The sequence below is a fragment of the Cherax quadricarinatus genome, chromosome 46, assembly GCF_038502225.1.
Source record: "Cherax quadricarinatus isolate ZL_2023a chromosome 46, ASM3850222v1, whole genome shotgun sequence".
In the NCBI taxonomy this organism is placed as follows: Eukaryota; Metazoa; Arthropoda; class Malacostraca; order Decapoda; family Parastacidae; genus Cherax; species Cherax quadricarinatus.
The window spans coordinates 593367-613897 of NC_091337.1; the positions used below are offsets into that span (position 1 = coordinate 593367).

The 20531-nt window shown below is 44.8% G+C and overlaps 1 protein-coding gene across 1 annotated transcript; it reads right to left on the bottom strand.

Annotated features, from left to right (window-relative positions):
* Nucleotides 1-497: 497 nt before the first annotated feature.
* On the bottom strand, nt 498-19538 carry LOC128696651 (uncharacterized). Its single transcript, XM_070094419.1, has 3 exons — nt 19244-19538; nt 3020-4817; nt 498-2292 (listed from the first exon to the last, which is right to left on the bottom strand). Exon 2 carries the CDS (start codon nt 4790-4792, stop codon nt 3059-3061), a length of 1734 nt encoding a protein of 577 aa, XP_069950520.1. The 5' UTR covers nt 4793-4817; nt 19244-19538; the 3' UTR covers nt 498-2292; nt 3020-3058.
* Nucleotides 19539-20531: the final 993 nt, after the last annotated feature.

Consider the following 20531-nt stretch of genomic DNA (forward strand, 5'->3'; position numbering starts at 1 on the left):
TAATTGAGTCTTTAACCTCTGTAAAAAATGGTACAGTGGTAATATTATTGTTATCAGTGTATTTAAGTTGGAAGCGCCACACTGGTAGGGGTTATGCAGAGCACAGGACGAATGGGAAGCAACCTGATTCACTCCCAAGAAAGGTAGGGTAGTTACGATTCTCTGGATCAAGGCACCAGCTTCCATGAAGAAGGTACAGTGGTAGCTGCATCACCCACATGGGTTTAGCTCTTTCCTTATGTAATAATAATAATAATAATAATAATAATAATAATAATAATAATAATAGCAATAATAATAATAATAATAATAATAATAATAATAATAATAATAATAATAATAATAATAATAATAATAGCAATAATAATAATAATAATAATAATGCCAACAACCTTAGATTTAGTTTGGGTCCACATTATTGCTCACTCCTCATACAAGTTCTAACAATCACAATGAAACGGAACTATTTTTAAACAAAAAACTATTTTGTGCAATAAAAAAATATTCTGGTATATATAACATGGTAAATGTGTGTGTATATAGATAAAAGTTTTGCAGTTTGACCGGCCACACACACGGCGTGAAGAGATCAAGCTTGAACAAACCATTATCAAAATTCATCTATGTTCTACCACAAACACGGAGTTTACTTTGGTTTGTAAATCTTTAGGAATAAAAAAACTAACTTTAATTTGCACTTAGTCAAGTAATAAAGATTTTAGAATTCTTTTAAGTCTTTTATTGTAGCTTCTGACTTAAAGACTTACTGAAATAAAATTAGCATAGTTAAGTAGTTTATATCATTTATATCACAGGATATATACTCCGAGGAGTATATATCACAGGATATATACTCCGAGGGGTGTATATCTCCCAGTTTATACACTCCATGGACGCTTTATTAAGTACATCTGTACACTTGCTCGTGGATGCATATAGTTAAACAGCAATCACGCGGCAACACCAACTGCCTAGAAGCTTATAGATATGGTTAAGAGGTTCAGTTATTGCTGAGACCAAGCATCAGAAAGGTGGCAGAAATGTGATATAAGTGACTTTGACCGTGGTGCCAGACGGGTGGTTGGAGTATCTCAGAAAGTGTTCATCTCCTGGGATTTTCACGCATAACAATCTCTAGAGTTTACAGAGAATGGTGTGAAAAACACAAAACCCCCAGTGAGAGGCGGTTTTGTGGGCGAAAAGCCTTGAGAGAGGTGAGTGAAGAATGGCCAGACTGGTTCAAGCTGACTGGAAGGTAACAATAACTCATCTAAGCTTTACAATAGAAATATGCAGAGGACCATCTCTGAAAGTACAACACAACGAGCCTTAAAGAGCATTGGCCACAGCAGGTTGCACTCCTGATAGCTAAAATCAGGAAAATGAGACTACAGCGGACAACAGGCTCACCAAAACTGGACAGCTGAAAATTGGAAAAACCATACCTGGTCGGACAAATCGCGATTTCTGCTGCGACATGTGGATGGTAGGGTCAGAATTTGCCATAAACCTTTGGGATATGGTGGAACGAGAGATTTGCAGCATGAAAGTGCAGCCGATAAATCCGCAACAAGTACGTGATGCTATCAATATAGACCAGGATCTCTAAGGAATGTTTCCAGCACTTTGGTGAATCTATACCACGAAGAATTCAGGCTGTTCTGGGGGACCCTGCCCAGTACTAAAAAAATGTACCAAATAAAATAGTCACTGAGTGTGTATACTGAGAGTTTACGTTAATTTCTATTTTAGGGATTAAATTACTATTGTTTGGTAGTGAAAAGGTTACCATGCAGTCTTAATGACCCTCGTGCAGTCAACAGGCTTTAACCCCCCATTAACCAACCAGCTGATTGTCATTCTTTTCGTGTGGTCATACGTCGTTCTCGTAATACTCGAATAGTCATTACATAGTTCTTGTAACACAGTTATCAAGTTCTTGTGGTATAGCCATTATACTTAAGTGTATCCTTGAAGTATAGCCAGCATACATTATTACTGCCTGGTGAACCTTCCTGGCATCCATCTGGGTCTGTTATTGCTCCCTGGTGAACCTTCTTGGCATCCAGCTGAGTCTGTTATTGCTCCTTGATGAACCTTCCTGGCATCCAGCTGGGTCATCCAGCTGATAAACCTTTCTGGCATCCAGCTGGGTCTGTTATTGCTCCTTGATGAACCTTCCTGGCATCCAGCTGAGTCTGTTATTGCTCCCTGATGAGCCTTCCTGGCATCCAGCTGAGTCTGTTATTGCTCCCTGATGAGCCTTCCTGGCATCCAGCTGAGTCTGTTGTTCTGTAAAGGAAGAAAATAATTTGTTGTTAAAAAGATAACTAAAGTAACAGTTACTACACTAACCCTCTTGTGTCACTACAGATGAGCAGAAATCTTCTTAATTACTACAAAGAGCTTTCTCTTGGTTTGTGTTCTATTAACATTATGCATTATAATAGCCTCTAAGAATGTAGAAAAAACAGTTAATAGACTGACTGGATGACTGTCTCAGCTCTCCAGTTCTTTCGTAATATTGGTATTATATTTCAGCAAATTGATAAATTCGGCAGGATTGGGTAGCCCGGGGGGAGGGGGGTTAAGGCTCATTCAATGGGCAGGTCGTACACTGAGGCATGAAATGAGTCGTGCAATTGGTCGTACAGTGAAGCATGAAGGGAGTCGTGCAGCAGGTCATACAGTGGGGCATGAAACAAATGCAACAGATCGTACAGTGAAGCATGAAGCGAGTCGTGCAACAGGTCGTACAGTGGGGCATTAAACGAGTCGTGCAACAGGTCGTACAGTGGGACATGAAATGAGTCGTACAGCGGGGCTTGAAACGAATCGTGCAGCAGGTCGTACAGTGGGGCATGAATCGAGTCGTGCAACAGGTCATGCAGTGAAGTTTAAAACGAGTCGTGCAGTGGAGAGCAAAAGGAGTCGTACAGTGGGTCGTCATCAATGGTCCGTCTACAGGTTAGTGGGAGTCAGGACAAAACAGTGGCATCAGTGGGGGTGTTGACGGTACCGTCTGCTAAACCTGCATCAGTTGGTGTTGTTTGTCTAGTCATCTGTGTCCGTGGAGGCGTTTCAACGCCCGTCGCACCCTCACGACCAGCTCCTCCAGCTCCAGGGGTATTCTGACGACGCCCGAGGGAGTGAGCAATGATCGTCTGCGGCGCCTGCCCACGAACGCCGGCAAGAGAGCAGCAAAAGTGGCAGGAATAAGACCAGCACCCACGGCAGCCATCACCGCGTAAGGATTGTCCATAAAAGATTCTTCTTCCTCTCGCTGGGGCGTTTCAGTGGTGGTTGTGGTGGTTGTAGTGGTTGTGGTTGTTGTTGTGGCTTTGAGAGTGGTAGTGGAGGTGGTAGGAGGGGCAGTAGAAGTAGAAGGAGTAGTTGTGGTGGTAGTAGTAGTAGTAGTAGTGCTGTTGGGGGATTCCTCATTGAGAGATTTAGTAGAGATGAGAGAGAAAGGAACACTCATTTTGGTAAGTTCCGTGGGCGTGACAGAGGTGAAGGAGACGGGAGAAGAGGAAGTTGTTTGCCCTGGGTTGGTTACCCGCAGACTCACCGTTGCTACTTTACTCCCATCTGTCTCGATTAGTGCAGGAGGCCTGCCGGGTAGGGTATTGGGCACCTCCATCAAGTGGGTGCCCTGTGGGAGGCGGCCGCTGAAACTGGACGGAGGCAATTGTTCACTCAGCCCAAGTACCGTCAGGCTGGCCTTGGCATGATGAGTAGACTCTCTCAGGGCATCAGGGTGCTTCTTGAACACCCCTTGGTCGAGTTCGGTGTTGCTCATCGAAATTTTGACCCATTCTCCAGTGTCCTTGTCGTGCTGGGACACTGTCGACATGCTGTAGCGCTTCCACACACCGTCATACGGTGCAGCTCGAGCCGTTGTCACTGAGGAGGGCCGGGGATGATCGTAGGGAAAATGGATTCTATCATCGTTACTGTGATAGTTCAGATACGGGCGAGAGGACTGATGAGGTCTGGAAAAATAACTAGATGTGGAGTGCTGAGGGCCAGGACGAAATGGTCGCACTCTTTGCCACTCCGTCGTTGGGCTCCTCTTTGGAAATGTTTCCGAAATTTTGTCCCAATTAATGGAGGGATTTCTCACCGGGATGTGCACCCCTGGGGGACTATTTAATTCGTCAGGATCATATTGTTCATACTTGAACACTTGACCCTTCGAAGGCCTCGGCCAGAAGCCAGGTCTATTGAAATGAGGAGAGCTGAATGCCCTCTGGGTGTGGTGTTCAGAGTCATCAGTCTCCCCGATGTGTCTCATTTCCTGGCTTTCCTTCGGCTCTTTGGGAGTGCCACTTGATTCATAATCATCATCGTAAGGAAACCCATCGCGAAGACTAAACTGCTTGAGATATTTTTTAATATCTTCGTCTGTGAAAGGCTTAGCTGTAGGCTTGTCGAATGTAATGGATCTGGCTGGGATGATGGAGGTGCACGACCTCCCACTCTTGCATTCAATCTTATAGAACTTGATGTTTGGTTTGAGGTGGAGACCGTCTTCACCTGAGTCCTCCTCTTCGGAGACTATGGAGAAAATGTCAGGATGTTTTCTGTCCTTGGAATACGGCTGGATGCCGAGAGGTCTGGAGATGATGATGGTGCTGGGAAGAGACTTCCCGTCCTTGCGACTGTAGGAGACAGGAGCCACGTAGAGTTCAGTGTTCCCTTGGGGCTCCTCCTTGATCATAAGAGAACTGGCAGCAGACACAAGCGCCAACGTCCACACCAGCACTACCACACACATTGCCTGGAGTCTCATATCACCAGCACCGTCGACACACCATCTGCAAAACACACACTGACTTAGATAACAACAGTCAAGACCGTCACATATTCTAGGCTTGATAATGATAAACAATGACTTACTGCATTTCACGTGACAATCAAAATACAGAGTTGACTGAGAACTTTTATACATACAAATTCACGCATGTGAGTACACACACACACACACATACACACACGCAGGATCCATTCATAGCTTTAAGCAGAGGTATGATAAAGCTAATGGTGCGGGGAGAGTGACCCAGTAGCGGCCAGTGAAGCGGCAGGGCCAGGATACGCGTGTATCCTGAGATTATTAGCCCTATGCTATAACGGATCATAAGGGAAGAACGAGATGAGTACATCTTTCTGTGTACACATACACAAATGAAGGATAGCGGGAGGCAGGGTCCAGTACAGTGAGGTTAGCATTCATCTGGACAGAAAAAAAGGTCAGCCTATCCCCAGCAAGGGTCTACCTACCCTCAGCTAGGGTGTACCAACCCCCAGCTAGGGTCTACCAACCCTCAGCTAGGGTCTACCTACCAGAAGGTCCAACAAGAATGAGAGGAACATCAGAATTGGATTTTATATTGAGCCAGAGTGACAGTGATAAAGACCCCAAAACTCCTTATCTTAAAATGTAGAGAAGACACTGAAAGATTTTGCTCAGTGCTTGAGAGAGAGAGAGATTCAAAGAAAGCCAAGAATTTAAAAAAAAAAGAACGAAGAACAAGAAAGCATGGAAAATATGTATATAAAAAAAGGAGGGAAGGCAACCGAGGACATTAGAGAGTGGCCATGACTGAATGCCTGAAAATCATGAGACGTAAAAACAATAAGACAGGATCTAAGACTAAAGTACATTCCAAATTACTACACGGTTACATCGAGAGAAAACTAATGTTAATGATCACAAGTAAACACACAGAAGAAAATGGGGGTAATTCATAGATGATAACAGGGATATACGCGATTAATTAAAACAAACCTCAAGCAGTACAATTGCCACACAATTCTAAGCTACACAGCTGCAACAACATGAGGTTAATAAATCACCTGAATGAACTGGGCACATCAAAGGAAATGGGGCCAGATAATATCTCACCGTGGATACTGAAGGATTCAGCAGAGATACTACGCAGGCACTGACCAGGATGAAGAATTGAGACACTTATGCAACACATGGGAATCTTTATTGAAGAAACGTTTCGCCACACAGTGGCTTCATCAGTCCAGTACAAAGTAGAAATGGGTAAGGAGAGTAGAAGTCGGTTTTCAAAACCATTCATCACATCTGTCAGACACTGCAACATCATGGGATCTTGGTACAAAGACTTCAACGCTTGTCCAACCTTTGGACGACGACCTACTTACACTAGTGGCAGGTCCCACTGTGATCCCGCCTCCTCCTGCTTAAACTCATCTCACCGCTGTATATAAGCCACCTCTCTGGCCCTGTGCTGCACTTCCTACAAGAGTGATGGACTGAACACATCGATTCCAGGTTGAGGGACTGATTACCTCAAACTTCTACTCTCCTTACCCATTTCTACTTTGTACTGGACTGATGAAGCCACTGTGTGGCGAAACGTTTCTTCAATAAAGATTCCCATGTGTTGCATAAGTGTCTCAATTCTTCAACTTGTCGGTTTTCAAAACCATTCATCACACTAACCAGGATCTACAGTAAATCACTGAAGATAATATAATATAATAGGAAGCTAGGGAAGCACTTCAAAAACATAACCAGAGTTATAAGTAAGTAAAGATTTAGAGAGAAGAAATCCGACCTAACCTAATTGAATACTCTTATAAAATGGCAAAAGAAAAATGACCTACGGGCTGACTATTTCCTGACTGTTGAAAAAACGCTTGGCAGGATCCATCACAAGAGACCGTGGACGATCTAGGATACTAAGCTGGAGCGATTGGAAGGCCACTACAGTGATACTATAAGAGATGACTTAAACTGACGACAGAAAGACATAGTGAGAGAGGTTAGTTTAGGACAGACAGAATTTACATGGTACCACAAGGTTCCCTTTCTTTTTATACCCATACTGTTATTCGTAAATGTGAATGAACAACCAGGGGAAACAGACACAATCAAGAAAATGTTTGTGACTGAAGCAAAATTGCCTGAAAGGGCATGGAGTTAGCCACACCATTTATTCGAGATGTGACCCAAAAGCTAGGTTTCGATCGCCGCTAATAAAGTAGATAAATAAATAAAAAACGAGAATCTACCCCTATGAAAAATGTTTTAGCCCAAAGAAAGGAATCACTATAGAAAAAATCATAAAAATTCTTATACAAAATTTTGTACGTGAGAAAATGTGATGTTCACTTACGTGGTAACCATCTGTCATGCCATGATAGTCTGATATACCATTGATGGTTAATCAGTGTGTGACACTGTCTCCGCCCCTCCATCTTCCGTACAAAATGTATATCGGTCACGATATCTTACGTAGCATTTCAAGATGATACCCAGAATAAAATGTTTTCGCCCTCCCTTACTCTCCAGATGTCTTTTCAGAAGGGGCGGACATAACGTACGACCCAACGATAACCCACCTAATGAAAGCCTCCTCACCCGACTTTCAAAGTTCATGCACCGTACTTCCCATTACAATTACCTCAGCTCATACTCACTACCAAGACAAATGACACAAACCCCTCCCCTTACTGCAACCTGACCCGCTTATACATTCCTGCTGGATCCTCAAGTGGTACATCTAGCTAATCTTCTTCCATAACATTAATAATAATATATCCTTGCCATCAGTATTACATCCACATATATTTAAGAAAATTAAAAAATTCTTTCGTTCTCTTTTGTGCAGCTGTATGTTTTGGTAAGATTTGATTTAAGTGGACCTCCTGGCCTTGGCCAGTGGGCCATCTTAAATGCTTCTTTCTCAAGCACAATTCTTTCTCAGGTACACACACACACACACACACACACACACACACACACACACACACACACACACACACACACACACACACACACACACACACACATACACACACACACACACACACACACACACACACATACACACACACACACACACACACACACACACACACACACACACACACACACACACACACACACACACACTTGTGTGCGTGTGTGTGTGTGTCATTAGAGAGTTGATGTAAAGCTTTCATAGGTTAATAATGCCACGTTCTAGTTCACCAATGCAATTATTCTTGATGGTAATTTGTCGCTCTAGTAATTTAGGACGATGCTCAACATGGTATCACAAAAGCTTTTCCACAGCTTACATTTTGAAACCACACACACATACACTGTATCTATGTAGATTTTACGAAGTTTTTTTTTTTGTCACCTCTCAAAATCTAATTCTGAAACATGAAAACATACGAGACGCAAAGGCAAAAAATACTAAAATGGTTAAGAGGACAATGTGAGCATTGACAAGAGGAAAAGTGTCCCAGAAGGAATAGAAGAACTCTAGTAATTTATTTGTAGAGACGTGAAAAAACTGGTACAACGTAAATAAAAAGTACGGCAAATCTATTAAAGCTAATTTTAATCAGTTAAGCAAATGGAGTAACGGAGGGATAATGGAACTAATGTTGATAAGTGCCATGTAAGGGAAATGGAAGAAAGAAAATTCAGACCAAATAAAGAATGGAGATCGACAAAAAAAAAAAAGACTGAGTATTAAATATAAAATAGCTTGCAAAAATACAAATAACCGACACGCGGGATAGAGGAGCTTACGACAACATTTCGGTCCGACTTGGACCGTCTATAAAGTCACACTGTGATTTAGTGAATATATATATGAATATGGTAGATGGTGGTTCTATAGCACTGACGTGTGTACTAACCCAGGTATAAATATGATTCTTGTTGGATCTATGACGGCCACGACAGAAGCATGGTTGTCTCCACTCCTCTGACCAACTAACAATGATAATTTTAGCGTTTCGCTTAAATCTTTCTTCGCAACTCACATTTTAAGGCTCCGGTAGCTATTACTGTACTGAAACTGAGTACAGGACAAACTCAAATAATTCAATAGACCGGAAGCTTCCTGTGTAAGACTTGGGAATAATGATGTCAGAAGATCTCACATTTATGGATCGCAATAATGTTGCTATTGCTACAACAAGGAAAATGTTGGACTGGATATCTAGACTAAGGGCCCTGAATCTGCACTCTCTAGAAAGACGTAGAATTAGGGGGGATATGATTGAGGTGTATAAATGGAAGACAGGAATAAATAAAGGGGATGTAAATAGTGTGCTGAAAATATCTAGCCTAGATAGGACTCGCAGCAATGGTTTTAAGTTGGAAAAATTCAGATTCAGGAAGGATATAGGAAAGTACTGGTTTGGTAATAGAGTTGTGGATGAGTGGAACAAACTCCCAAGTACAGTTATAGAGGCCAGAACGTTGTGTAGCTTTAAAAATAGGTTGGATAAATACATGAGTGGATGTGGGTGGGTGTGAGTTGGACCTGATAGCTTGTGCTACCAGGTCGGTTGCCGTGTTCCTCCCTTAAGTCAATGTGACCTGACCTGACTAGGTTGGGTGCATTGGCTTAAGCCGGTAGGAGACTTGGACCTGCCTCACATGGGCCAGTAGGCCTTCTGCAGTGTTCCTTCGTTCTTATGTTCTTATGTAAGTTAAGCTTAAAATAATTTTATACGTGTGTGTATGTGTACTCACCTAGTTGAGGTTGCGGGGGTCGAGTCCGAGCTCCTGGCCCCCGTGTGTGTGTGTGTGTGTGTGTGTGTGTGTGTGTGTGTGTGTGTGTGTGTGTGTGTGTGTGTGTTTGTGTGCGTGTGTGTACTCGCTTATATGTGGTGAGTGTTTTATATTCGTGTACTTATATACTAATGAAAAAAATACATGAAGTGAAAGGTGTGATGCCCACACACACAAGAGAAAGTCAGAAAGCTAACATGGCAGTGAAAGTGAAACAACAAAGGATGAGAAATGCACGGCAGAGAAAGAGAGAGTAATTGGGAACACATTCAACATATGTGTGATGTAAGACAAACTAGCAACCATAAGAATGGCTTTAAACAACCTAAATGAAGAAGTGCTCAACCCACTGAACTCAACATGTGTTCAACCCACTCCTAGAATATTTAACACCCATGGTCAACCCACTTCAAGAACACTTGACACTCGTGTTCAACTCACTCCTAGAACATCTGACACCTGTGTTCGTTCAACTCACTCCGAATTATATTCGGTACGAAAATCTGGAATTTTCAAGGCTTCCTTCACAATACGTCTGGAACTGGAACTAAGGAAGAAAATTTACAAAGATAAACGGAATAAACTTGAAATTAAGCACTAAAAGAAGAGAGAAGAGGCGGAGATATGGCAATAACCTACAGATAATTAGAGGAAGAGACAAGTTAGACAATGACAGAACAGCGGGAGCAAAACCACAACTAAGATTCATAGATCAAATTTGTGTTCACCTGACGGAGAATGACACTTAGATAACGTGGTTACTTTTTTAAAAAGACAGCTCTTCTCCCACACAGTGGGTTTTCACTAATCACTGGCTTATTACTCCCCCTTTTTCATGGGCAAAACTGTTATTTGTACTACAACTTATTGGTATTCACTCCATTTCAGATCAACACAGATGTCTGCAGGTGGTTTGACTTAAGGAAAAGTAGTGGAGGAAGACTCCATACAAGGAGGCAGGAGATGTGACAGAAGGTTAATTGCTACACAACAGCCCCATTATTTTAATCAGAGGGAAGAGTCATGGGTCATATAGAACCTGAGGATAGGGAGGCATCCAGGTTCGAGTCTGGGTAGTCTGTGAGGGGAGGTAGGGAACATTGGACTCTTCTGAAATGGCTGGTTCGTTAGTTCAACTTAACATCTTTAAAGTGAGGAAATGAAACACTTGTGAAGCTGCTTCATCCATCTCTACAACTGTGCTGGATGCTGTTCCATCCATCTCTACAGCTGTGCTGGATGCTGTTCCATCCATCTCTACAGCGGTGCTGGATGCTGTTCCAACCACCTCTACAGCTGTACTGGATGCTGTTCCATCCATCTCTACAGCTGTGCTGGAAAATATTTTCTCTGAAGTGGAACGCATTATTAAGTCGATGATGGTGAATCATCAACATATTTATGCTCATTATTTGTTTTCAATTAATGTCGCTATCTCCAAGAAGAAGAAACTTACTCAACTTCATGTTTTGGCAGCTGCATTTTGGGGCACAGTTGTAGGAAGGGATATGAAGATGTGTCTAATGAAAATAAACATCGTGGCAATAAATCCGAGTGCATATGTATGTTAGTGCTTTATCATCAAGGAATGTAAGACGAACGAGACGTATTGAGAGTATATAGTGAGGCAAGGAGGATTGTTGAGATGGTGTTATTTAGGATGAATAAATATATGCGGTGAGATGGTGACAGTCAGGGTGTGGCACCTCTAAGCTAAGATAAGGAACAGTTTCTGAAGATTAGATGTTGACAGGTAACCAGAATTAAAACTGTGACATGAATAGGTTAGGTTAGGTAAGATTCATCAGGAAACAGGACAAGTGTTTCCTGACGCGGGTCTTAGTCACATGATGACCCGCCACTGGAACTTTTTATCATCTGACCGAGACCTTCCGCTGGCTTACCGGTCCACCCCTTAAAAAATTAAGGTTACATCTATAACCAAAGTGTGTAAGGTGGCGTGAATAATTATTGCTCAGCACTGAGAACACAGTCCAGCACTGGTGTGCTTTCATGGCTCGCAAGAGTGACACTTAAACCACTGAGTCCAACACCAGTCAGCTCACGGTTGTGGTTCCCATGACTCATCACAGAGCCAGTGGTTGTGGTTACCATGACCCATCACAGAGCCAGTGGTTGTGGTTCCCATGACTCATCACAGAGCCAGTGGTTGTGGTTACCATGACCCATCACAGAGCCAGTGGTTGTGGTTCCCATGACTCATCACAGAGCCAGTGGTTGTGGTTACCATGACTCATCACAGAGCCAGTGGTTGTGGTTCCCATGACCCATCACAGAGCCAGTGGTTGTGGTTACCATGACCCATCACAGAGCCAGTGGTTGTGGTTACCATGACTCATCACAGAGAAAGTGGTTGTGGTTACCATGACTCATCACAGAGCCAGTGGTTGTGGTTACCATGACTCATCACAGAGCCAGTGGTTGTGGTTCCCATGACCCATCACAGAGCCAGTGGTTGTGGTTACCATGACCCATCACAGAGCCAGTGGTTGTGGTTACCATGACCCATCACAGAGCCAGTGGTTGTGGTTACCATGACCCATCACAGAGCCAGTGGTTGTGGTTACCATGACCCATCACAGAGCCAGTGGTTGTGGTTACCATGACTCATCACAGAGCCAGTGGTTGTGGTTACCATGACCCATCACAGAGCCAGTGGTTGTGGTTCCCATGACCCATCACAGAGCCAGCGGTCGTGGTTGCCATGATCCATCATAGAGCTAGCGGTCGTGGTTACCATGTATCATCATAGAGCCAGTGATTGTAGTTCCCATGACCCATCACAGAGCCAGTGGTTGTGGTTGCCATGACCCATCACAGATCCAGTGGTTGTGGTTCCCATGACCCATCACAGAGCCAGCGGTCGTGGTTGCCATGACACATCATAGAGCCAGCGGTCGTGGTTACCATGACCCATCACAAAGCCAGTGGTTGTGGTTGCCATGACCCATCACAGAGCCAGTGGTTGTGGTTGTCATGGCCCATCATAGAGCTAGCGGTCGTGGTTCCCATGACCCATCACAGAGCCAGTGGTTGTGGTTCCCATGACCCATCACAGAGCCAGCAGTCGTGGTTGCCATGACACATCACAGAGCCAGCGGTCGTGGTTGCCATGACCCATCATAGAGCCAGCGGTCGTGGTTACCATGACCCATCATAGAGCCAGTGGTTGTGGTTGCCATGACCCATCACAGAGCCAGTGGTTGTGGTTGCCATGACCCATCACAGAGCCAGTGGTTGTGGTTGCCATGACCCATCACAGAGCCAGCGGTCGTGGTTGTCATGACCCATCATAGAGCCAGTGGTTGTGGTTGCCATGGCCCATCATAGAGCCAGCGGTCGTGGTTACCATGACCCATCACAGAGCCAGCGGTAGTGGTTGCCATGACCCATCACAGAGCCAGCGGTAGTGGTTGCCATGACCCATCACAGAGCCAGCGGTCGTGGTTGCCATGACCCATCACAGAGCCAGCGACTACCCAGCCTCTTCCTGTGTCCTCATGCACACCCACTTGCCCTGCCCCCGTCAGAGTGCCGGCACCACTGAACTAGTGACGTCAGGTTTTTTCCTAAGAGCAAACTAACATGCACAAACTAACATGCACAAACTAACATGCACAAACTAACATGTCACGCTATCGTGAAATTACAATTCGTGAAAATAAAACATTGTGCGATTGACCCAGCACCATTACCAAGTCAGCAGAAGCGCGCGCGCGCGCACGCACACACACACACACACACACACTCACACATACATAGATTTAAGATGAGGTATGATAAAGCTCATGGAGCAGGGAGAGAGAGGACCTAGTAGCACTCAGTGAAGAGGCGGGGCCAGGAGCTGAGTCTCGACCCCTGTAACCACAATTTGTTGAGTACACACACACACACACACACACACACACACACACACACACACACACACACACACACACACACACACACACACACACTCCACTGATCGAATTATGTGTACAAAAGAGTGAGAGCTTTGACCTAAACTAGGTTTCATTAAGGCTGACGATGGATTATCAGAACCCTCAAGATACGGTTTTTTTTCTCTTGCCTCATTTAGCATAAACATGACTGTAGTCACGAGCTTAAAATGATTACTTACAACTTCAGTAATCTGGATCGTATACCACCATCACTATACCAGCACCACACTATACCAGCATCACACTATACCAGCACCACACTATACCAGCACCACACTATACCAGCACCACACTATACCAGCATCACACTATACCAGCATCACACTATACCAGCACCACACTATACCAGCATCACACTATACCAGCACCACACTATACCAGCATCACACTATACCAGCATCACACTATACCAGCACCACACTATACCAGCATCACACTATACCAGCATCACACTATACCAGCATCACACTATACCAGCACCACACTATACCAGCATCACACTATACCAGCACCACACTATACCAGCACCACACTATACCAGCACCACACTATACCAGCATCACACTATACCAGCATCACACTATACCAGCACCACACTATACCAGCATCACACTATACCAGCACCACACTATACCAGCATCACACTATACCAGCACCACACTATACCAGCACCACACTATACCAGCACCACACTATACCAGTAGCACACTATACCAGCACCACACTATACCAGTAGCACACTATACCAGCACCACACTATACCAGCACCACACTATACCAGCATCACACTATACCAGCACCACACTATACCAGTAGCACACTATACCAGCACCACACTATACCAGCACCACACTATACCAGCACCACACTATACCAGCATCACACTATACCAGCACCACACTATACCAGCATCACACTATACCAGCACCACACTATACCAGCACCACACTATACCAGCACCACACTATACCAGCACCACACTATACCAGCATCACACTATACCAGCATCACACTATACCAGCACCACACTATACCAGCATCACACTATACCAGCACCACACTATACCAGCACCACACTATACCAGCACCACACTATACCAGCACCACACTATACCAGCACCACACTATACCAGCACCACACTATACCAGCACCACACTATACCAGCATCACACTATACCAGCACCACACTATACCAGCACCACACTATACCAGCACCACACTATACCAGCACCACACTATACCAGCACCACACTATACCAGCACCACACTATACCAGCATCACACTATACCAGCACCACACTATACCAGCACCACACTATACCAGCACCACACTATACCAGCACCACACTATACCAGCATCACACTATACCAGCACCACACTATACCAGCACCACACTATACCAGCACCACACTATACCAGCACCACACTATACCAGCACCACACTATACCAGCACCACACTATACCAGCATCACACTATACCAGCACCACACTATACCAGCACCACACTATACCAGCACCACACTATACCAGTAGCACACTATACCAGCATCACACTATACCAGTAGCACACTATACCAGCATCACACTATACCAGCACCACACTATACCAGCACCACACTATACCAGCACCACACTATACCAGTAGCACACTATACCAGCACCACACTATACCAGTAGCACACTATACCAGCACCACACTATACCAGCACCACACTATACCAGCATCACACTATACCAGCATCACACTATACCAGCACCACACTATACCAGCATCACACTATACCAGCACCACACTATACCAGCACCACACTATACCAGCACCACACTATACCAGCATCACACTATACCAGCATCACACTATACCAGCACCACACTATACCAGCATCACACTATACCAGCACCACACTATACCAGCATCACACTATACCAGCACCACACTATACCAGCATCACACTATACCAGCACCACACTATACCAGCACCACACTATACCAGCATCACGCTATACCAGCACCACACTATACCAGCACCACACTATACCAGCACCACACTATACCAGTAGCACACTATACCAGCACCACACTATACCAGCACCACACTATACCAGTAGCACACTATACCAGCACCACACTATACCAGCATCACACTATACCAGCATCACACTATACCAGTAGCACACTATACCAGCATCATACTATACCAGCATCACTATACTAACATCACATTATAACAGCATCTCACTATACCAGCACCACACTATACCAGCATCACACTATACCAGCACCACACTATACCAGCATCACACTATACCAGCACCACACTATACCAGCACCACACTATACCAGCATCACACTATACCAGCACCACACTATACCAGCATCACACTATACCAGTAGCACACTATACCAGCATCATACTATACCAGCATCACTATACTAACATCACATTATAACAGCATCTCACTATACCAGCACCACACTATACCAGCATCACACTATACCAGCACCACACTATACCAGCATCACACTATACCAGCACCACACTATACCAGCATCACACTATACCAGCACCACACTATACCAGCACCACACTATACCAGCACCACACTATACCAGCACCACACTATACCAGCATCACACTATACCAGCACCACACTATACCAGCATCACACTATACCAGCACCACACTATACCAGCATCACACTATACCAGCACCACACTATACCAGCACCACACTATACCAGCATCACACTATACCAGCACCACACTATACCAGCATCACACTATACCAGCACCACACTATACCAGCACCACACTATACCAGCACCACACTATACCAGCACCACACTATACCAGCATCACACTATACCAGCATCACACTATACCAGCACCACACTATACCAGCATCACACTATACCAGCACCACACTATACCAGCATCACACTATACCAGCATCACACTATACCAGCACCACACTATACCAGCACCACACTATACCAGCACCACACTATACCAGCACCACACTATACCAGCACCACACTATACCAGCACCACACTATACCAGCATCACACTATACCAGCACCACACTATACCAGCATCACACTATACCAGCATCACACTATACCAGCATCACACTATACCAGCACCACACTATACCAGCATCACACTATACCAGCACCACACTATACCAGCATCACACTATACCAGCACCACACTATACCAGCACCACACTATACCAGCATCACACTATACCAGCACCACACTATACCAGCATCACACTATACCAGCACCACACTATACCAGCACCACACTATACCAGCACCACACTATACCAGCATCACACTATACCAGCATCACACTATACCAGCATCACACTATACCAGCACCACACTATACCAGCATCACACTATACCAGCACCACACTATACCAGCATCACACTATACCAGCACCACACTATACCAGCATCACACTATACCAGCACCACACTATACCAGCACCACACTATACCAGCACCACACTATACCAGCACCACACTATACCAGCATCACACTATACCAGCACCACACTATACCAGCATCACACTATACCAGCACCACACTATACCAGCACCACACTATACCAGCATCACACTATACCAGCACCACACTATACCAGCATCACACTATACCAGCATCACACTATACCAGCACCACACTATACCAGCATCACACTATACCAGCACCACACTATACCAGCATCACACTATACCAGCACCACACTATACCAGCACCACACTATACCAGCACCACACTATACCAGCACCACACTATACCAGCATCACACTATACCAGCACCACACTATACCAGCACCACACTATACCAGCATCACACTATACCAGCACCACACTATACCAGCATCACACTATACCAGCACCACACTATACCAGCACCACACTATACCAGCATCACACTATACCAGCACCACACTATACCAGCATCACACTATACCAGTAGCACACTATACCAGCATCATACTATACCAGCATCACTATACTAACATCACATTATAACAGCATCTCACTATACCAGCACCACACTATACCAGCATCACACTATACCAGCACCACACTATACCAGCATCACACTATACCAGCACCACACTATACCAGCATCACACTATACCAGCACCACACTATACCAGCACCACACTATACCAGCACCACACTATACCAGCACCACACTATACCAGCATCACGCTATACCAGCACCACACTATACCAGCACCACACTATACCAGCACCACACTATACCAGCATCACACTATACCAGCACCACACTATACCAGCACCACACTATACCAGCACCACACTATACCAGCACCACACTATACCAGCATCACACTATACCAGCACCACACTATACCAGCACCACACTATACCAGCACCACACTATACCAGCACCACACTATACCAGCATCACGCTATACCAGCACCACACTATACCAGCACCACACTATACCAGCACCACACTATACCAGCATCACACTATACCAGCACCACACTATACCAGCACCACACTATACCAGCACCACACTATACCAGCATCACGCTATACCAGCACCACACTATACCAGCACCACACTATACCAGCACCACACTATACCAGCATCACGCTATACCAGCACCACACTATACCAGCACCACACTATACCAGCACCACACTATACCAGCATCACACTATACCAGTAGCACACTATACCAGCACCACACTATACCAGCATCACACTATACCAGCACCACACTATACCAGCATCACACTATACCAGTAGCACACTATACCAGCACCACACTATACCAGCATCACGCTATACCAGCACCACACTATACCAGCACCACACTATACCAGCACCACACTATACCAGCATCACGCTATACCAGCACCACACTATACCAGCACCACACTATACCAGCACCACACTATACCAGCATCACACTATACCAGTAGCACACTATACCAGCATCATACTATACCAGCATCACTATACTAACATCACATTATAACAGCATCTCACTATACCAGCATCACACTATACCAGCATCACACTATACCAGCACCACACTATACCAGCATCACACTATACCAGCACCACACTATACCAGCATCACACTATACCAGCACCACACTATACCAGCATCACACTATACCAGTAGCACACTATACCAGCATCTCACTATACCAGCATCACACTATACCAGCATCACACTATACCAGTAGCACACTATACCAGCATCTCACTATACCAGCACCACACTATACCAGCACCACACTATACCAGCACCACACTATACCAGCATCACGCTATACCAGCACCACACTATACCAGCACCACACTATACCAGCACCACACTATACCAGCATCACACTATACCAGTAGCACACTATACCAGCATCATACTATACCAGCATCACTATACTAACATCACATTATAACAGCATCTCACTATACCAGCATCACACTATACCAGCATCACACTATACCAGCACCACACTATACCAGCATCACACTATACCAGCACCACACTATACCAGCATCACACTATACCAGCACCACACTATACCAGCATCACACTATACCAGTAGCACACTATACCAGCATCTCACTATACCAGCATCACACTATAAAAGCATTACACCGAAAAAGTCAAATATAGCAACTGCTTCACCAACAGTAAAGTCAGATAATCACCAAGAATGCTGTAGCGTGTAGCCAGGACGAGACGCGACGAGCGGGTACGATGCAGAGCAACGACCATGCGACAGGTAACCCAATGTGCGACTGTAATATCAATGCCTCATTCGACAGGTTTTCAGTATGGAGGGTGAGGACAGTGCTACAGTTTCCCACCGAGTTGCTATGTATTTTTGTGAATTCGCTGTAGTTGTTGCAGGAGACTGTAGGTGCAGCAACAGTGGTTGTAGCACAGGACTTTGTGTGTGTGTGTGTTGCTCACTGCACCACCAGAATACATGTGACGGGATCCCTTCACTCAGCGACTCTCTCACATAGGAAATTTCTCTTTTCCTCCCCTGGCCCCCCCCCACTTACTTTCCCTTCCCCTCTTTCCCCAGGTTCATTTCTCTGTGTCAGGCATACATCGCTCGTTGCCCTGTGGATACCTTCTGAGTGTGTATGGGTGTGTTGACTGAGCGAGCCGCCTCGAAGAACTTTCAGCTGCCGTTTTCATTCCTGTCAAGGATGGTTTTAGACAGTGCTGACGGTCTCTAGCTGTCAACTTCTACTTCACCATTATTATTTGTGAAACTTTTCAGTATCCCTTTTTTGTTATATTGTTATACGGGCCTCTGTTTTTGTCTGAACAGTTGTATGTGTATCTGAATGTATATAAATAAAGACGTGTGAGTCTGTCAGTGAGAATTTACTTTAATTCACGTTTTATGAATGTAAGAAATCATGCTAATTCTGTCATTAAATTCAATATGTGGTATTTTGTCTGCGTAACCTGCGTAAGCAGCTACACCGACAATAGTCTTACTTGAGGTGGGTTGTTTAGCGAGTGAGTATGACTTGCCTTTTGATCTTCGATGAACTAGGCTGATAATATGAGTCATCAGCCTCCTGTCACCAAATTTACCAGAAACTCCATTGGAAATCTAAGCCCTTACTGTCCCTAAATCATCACGATTATTTTTCACGTTTAGGAGAGAAAAGATGACAAAGTCACAAAAGGTGATAGCAATATCGCAGAGAGAAAGTGAGAGTAGACAGGCGGAGTGGATGTAATGAATATACTGCCTTCCCTTAGTGAAAGTCGGAGTGACCCACCCACCCAGCCTCCTGATACGCTTCACTCTTTACACCCCCACCATTATTATTGTCTCTCCCCTCCTTCCTCACCGTACACTCCCTCATTACTACCCACCCTCTCGTCCCAACCCTCATTTGCTTCCGCCAACCTCCCTACCCTCAATTCCTTTCTCCCTATTCATCATTTCCTTCCCCGATCCACGCCCTC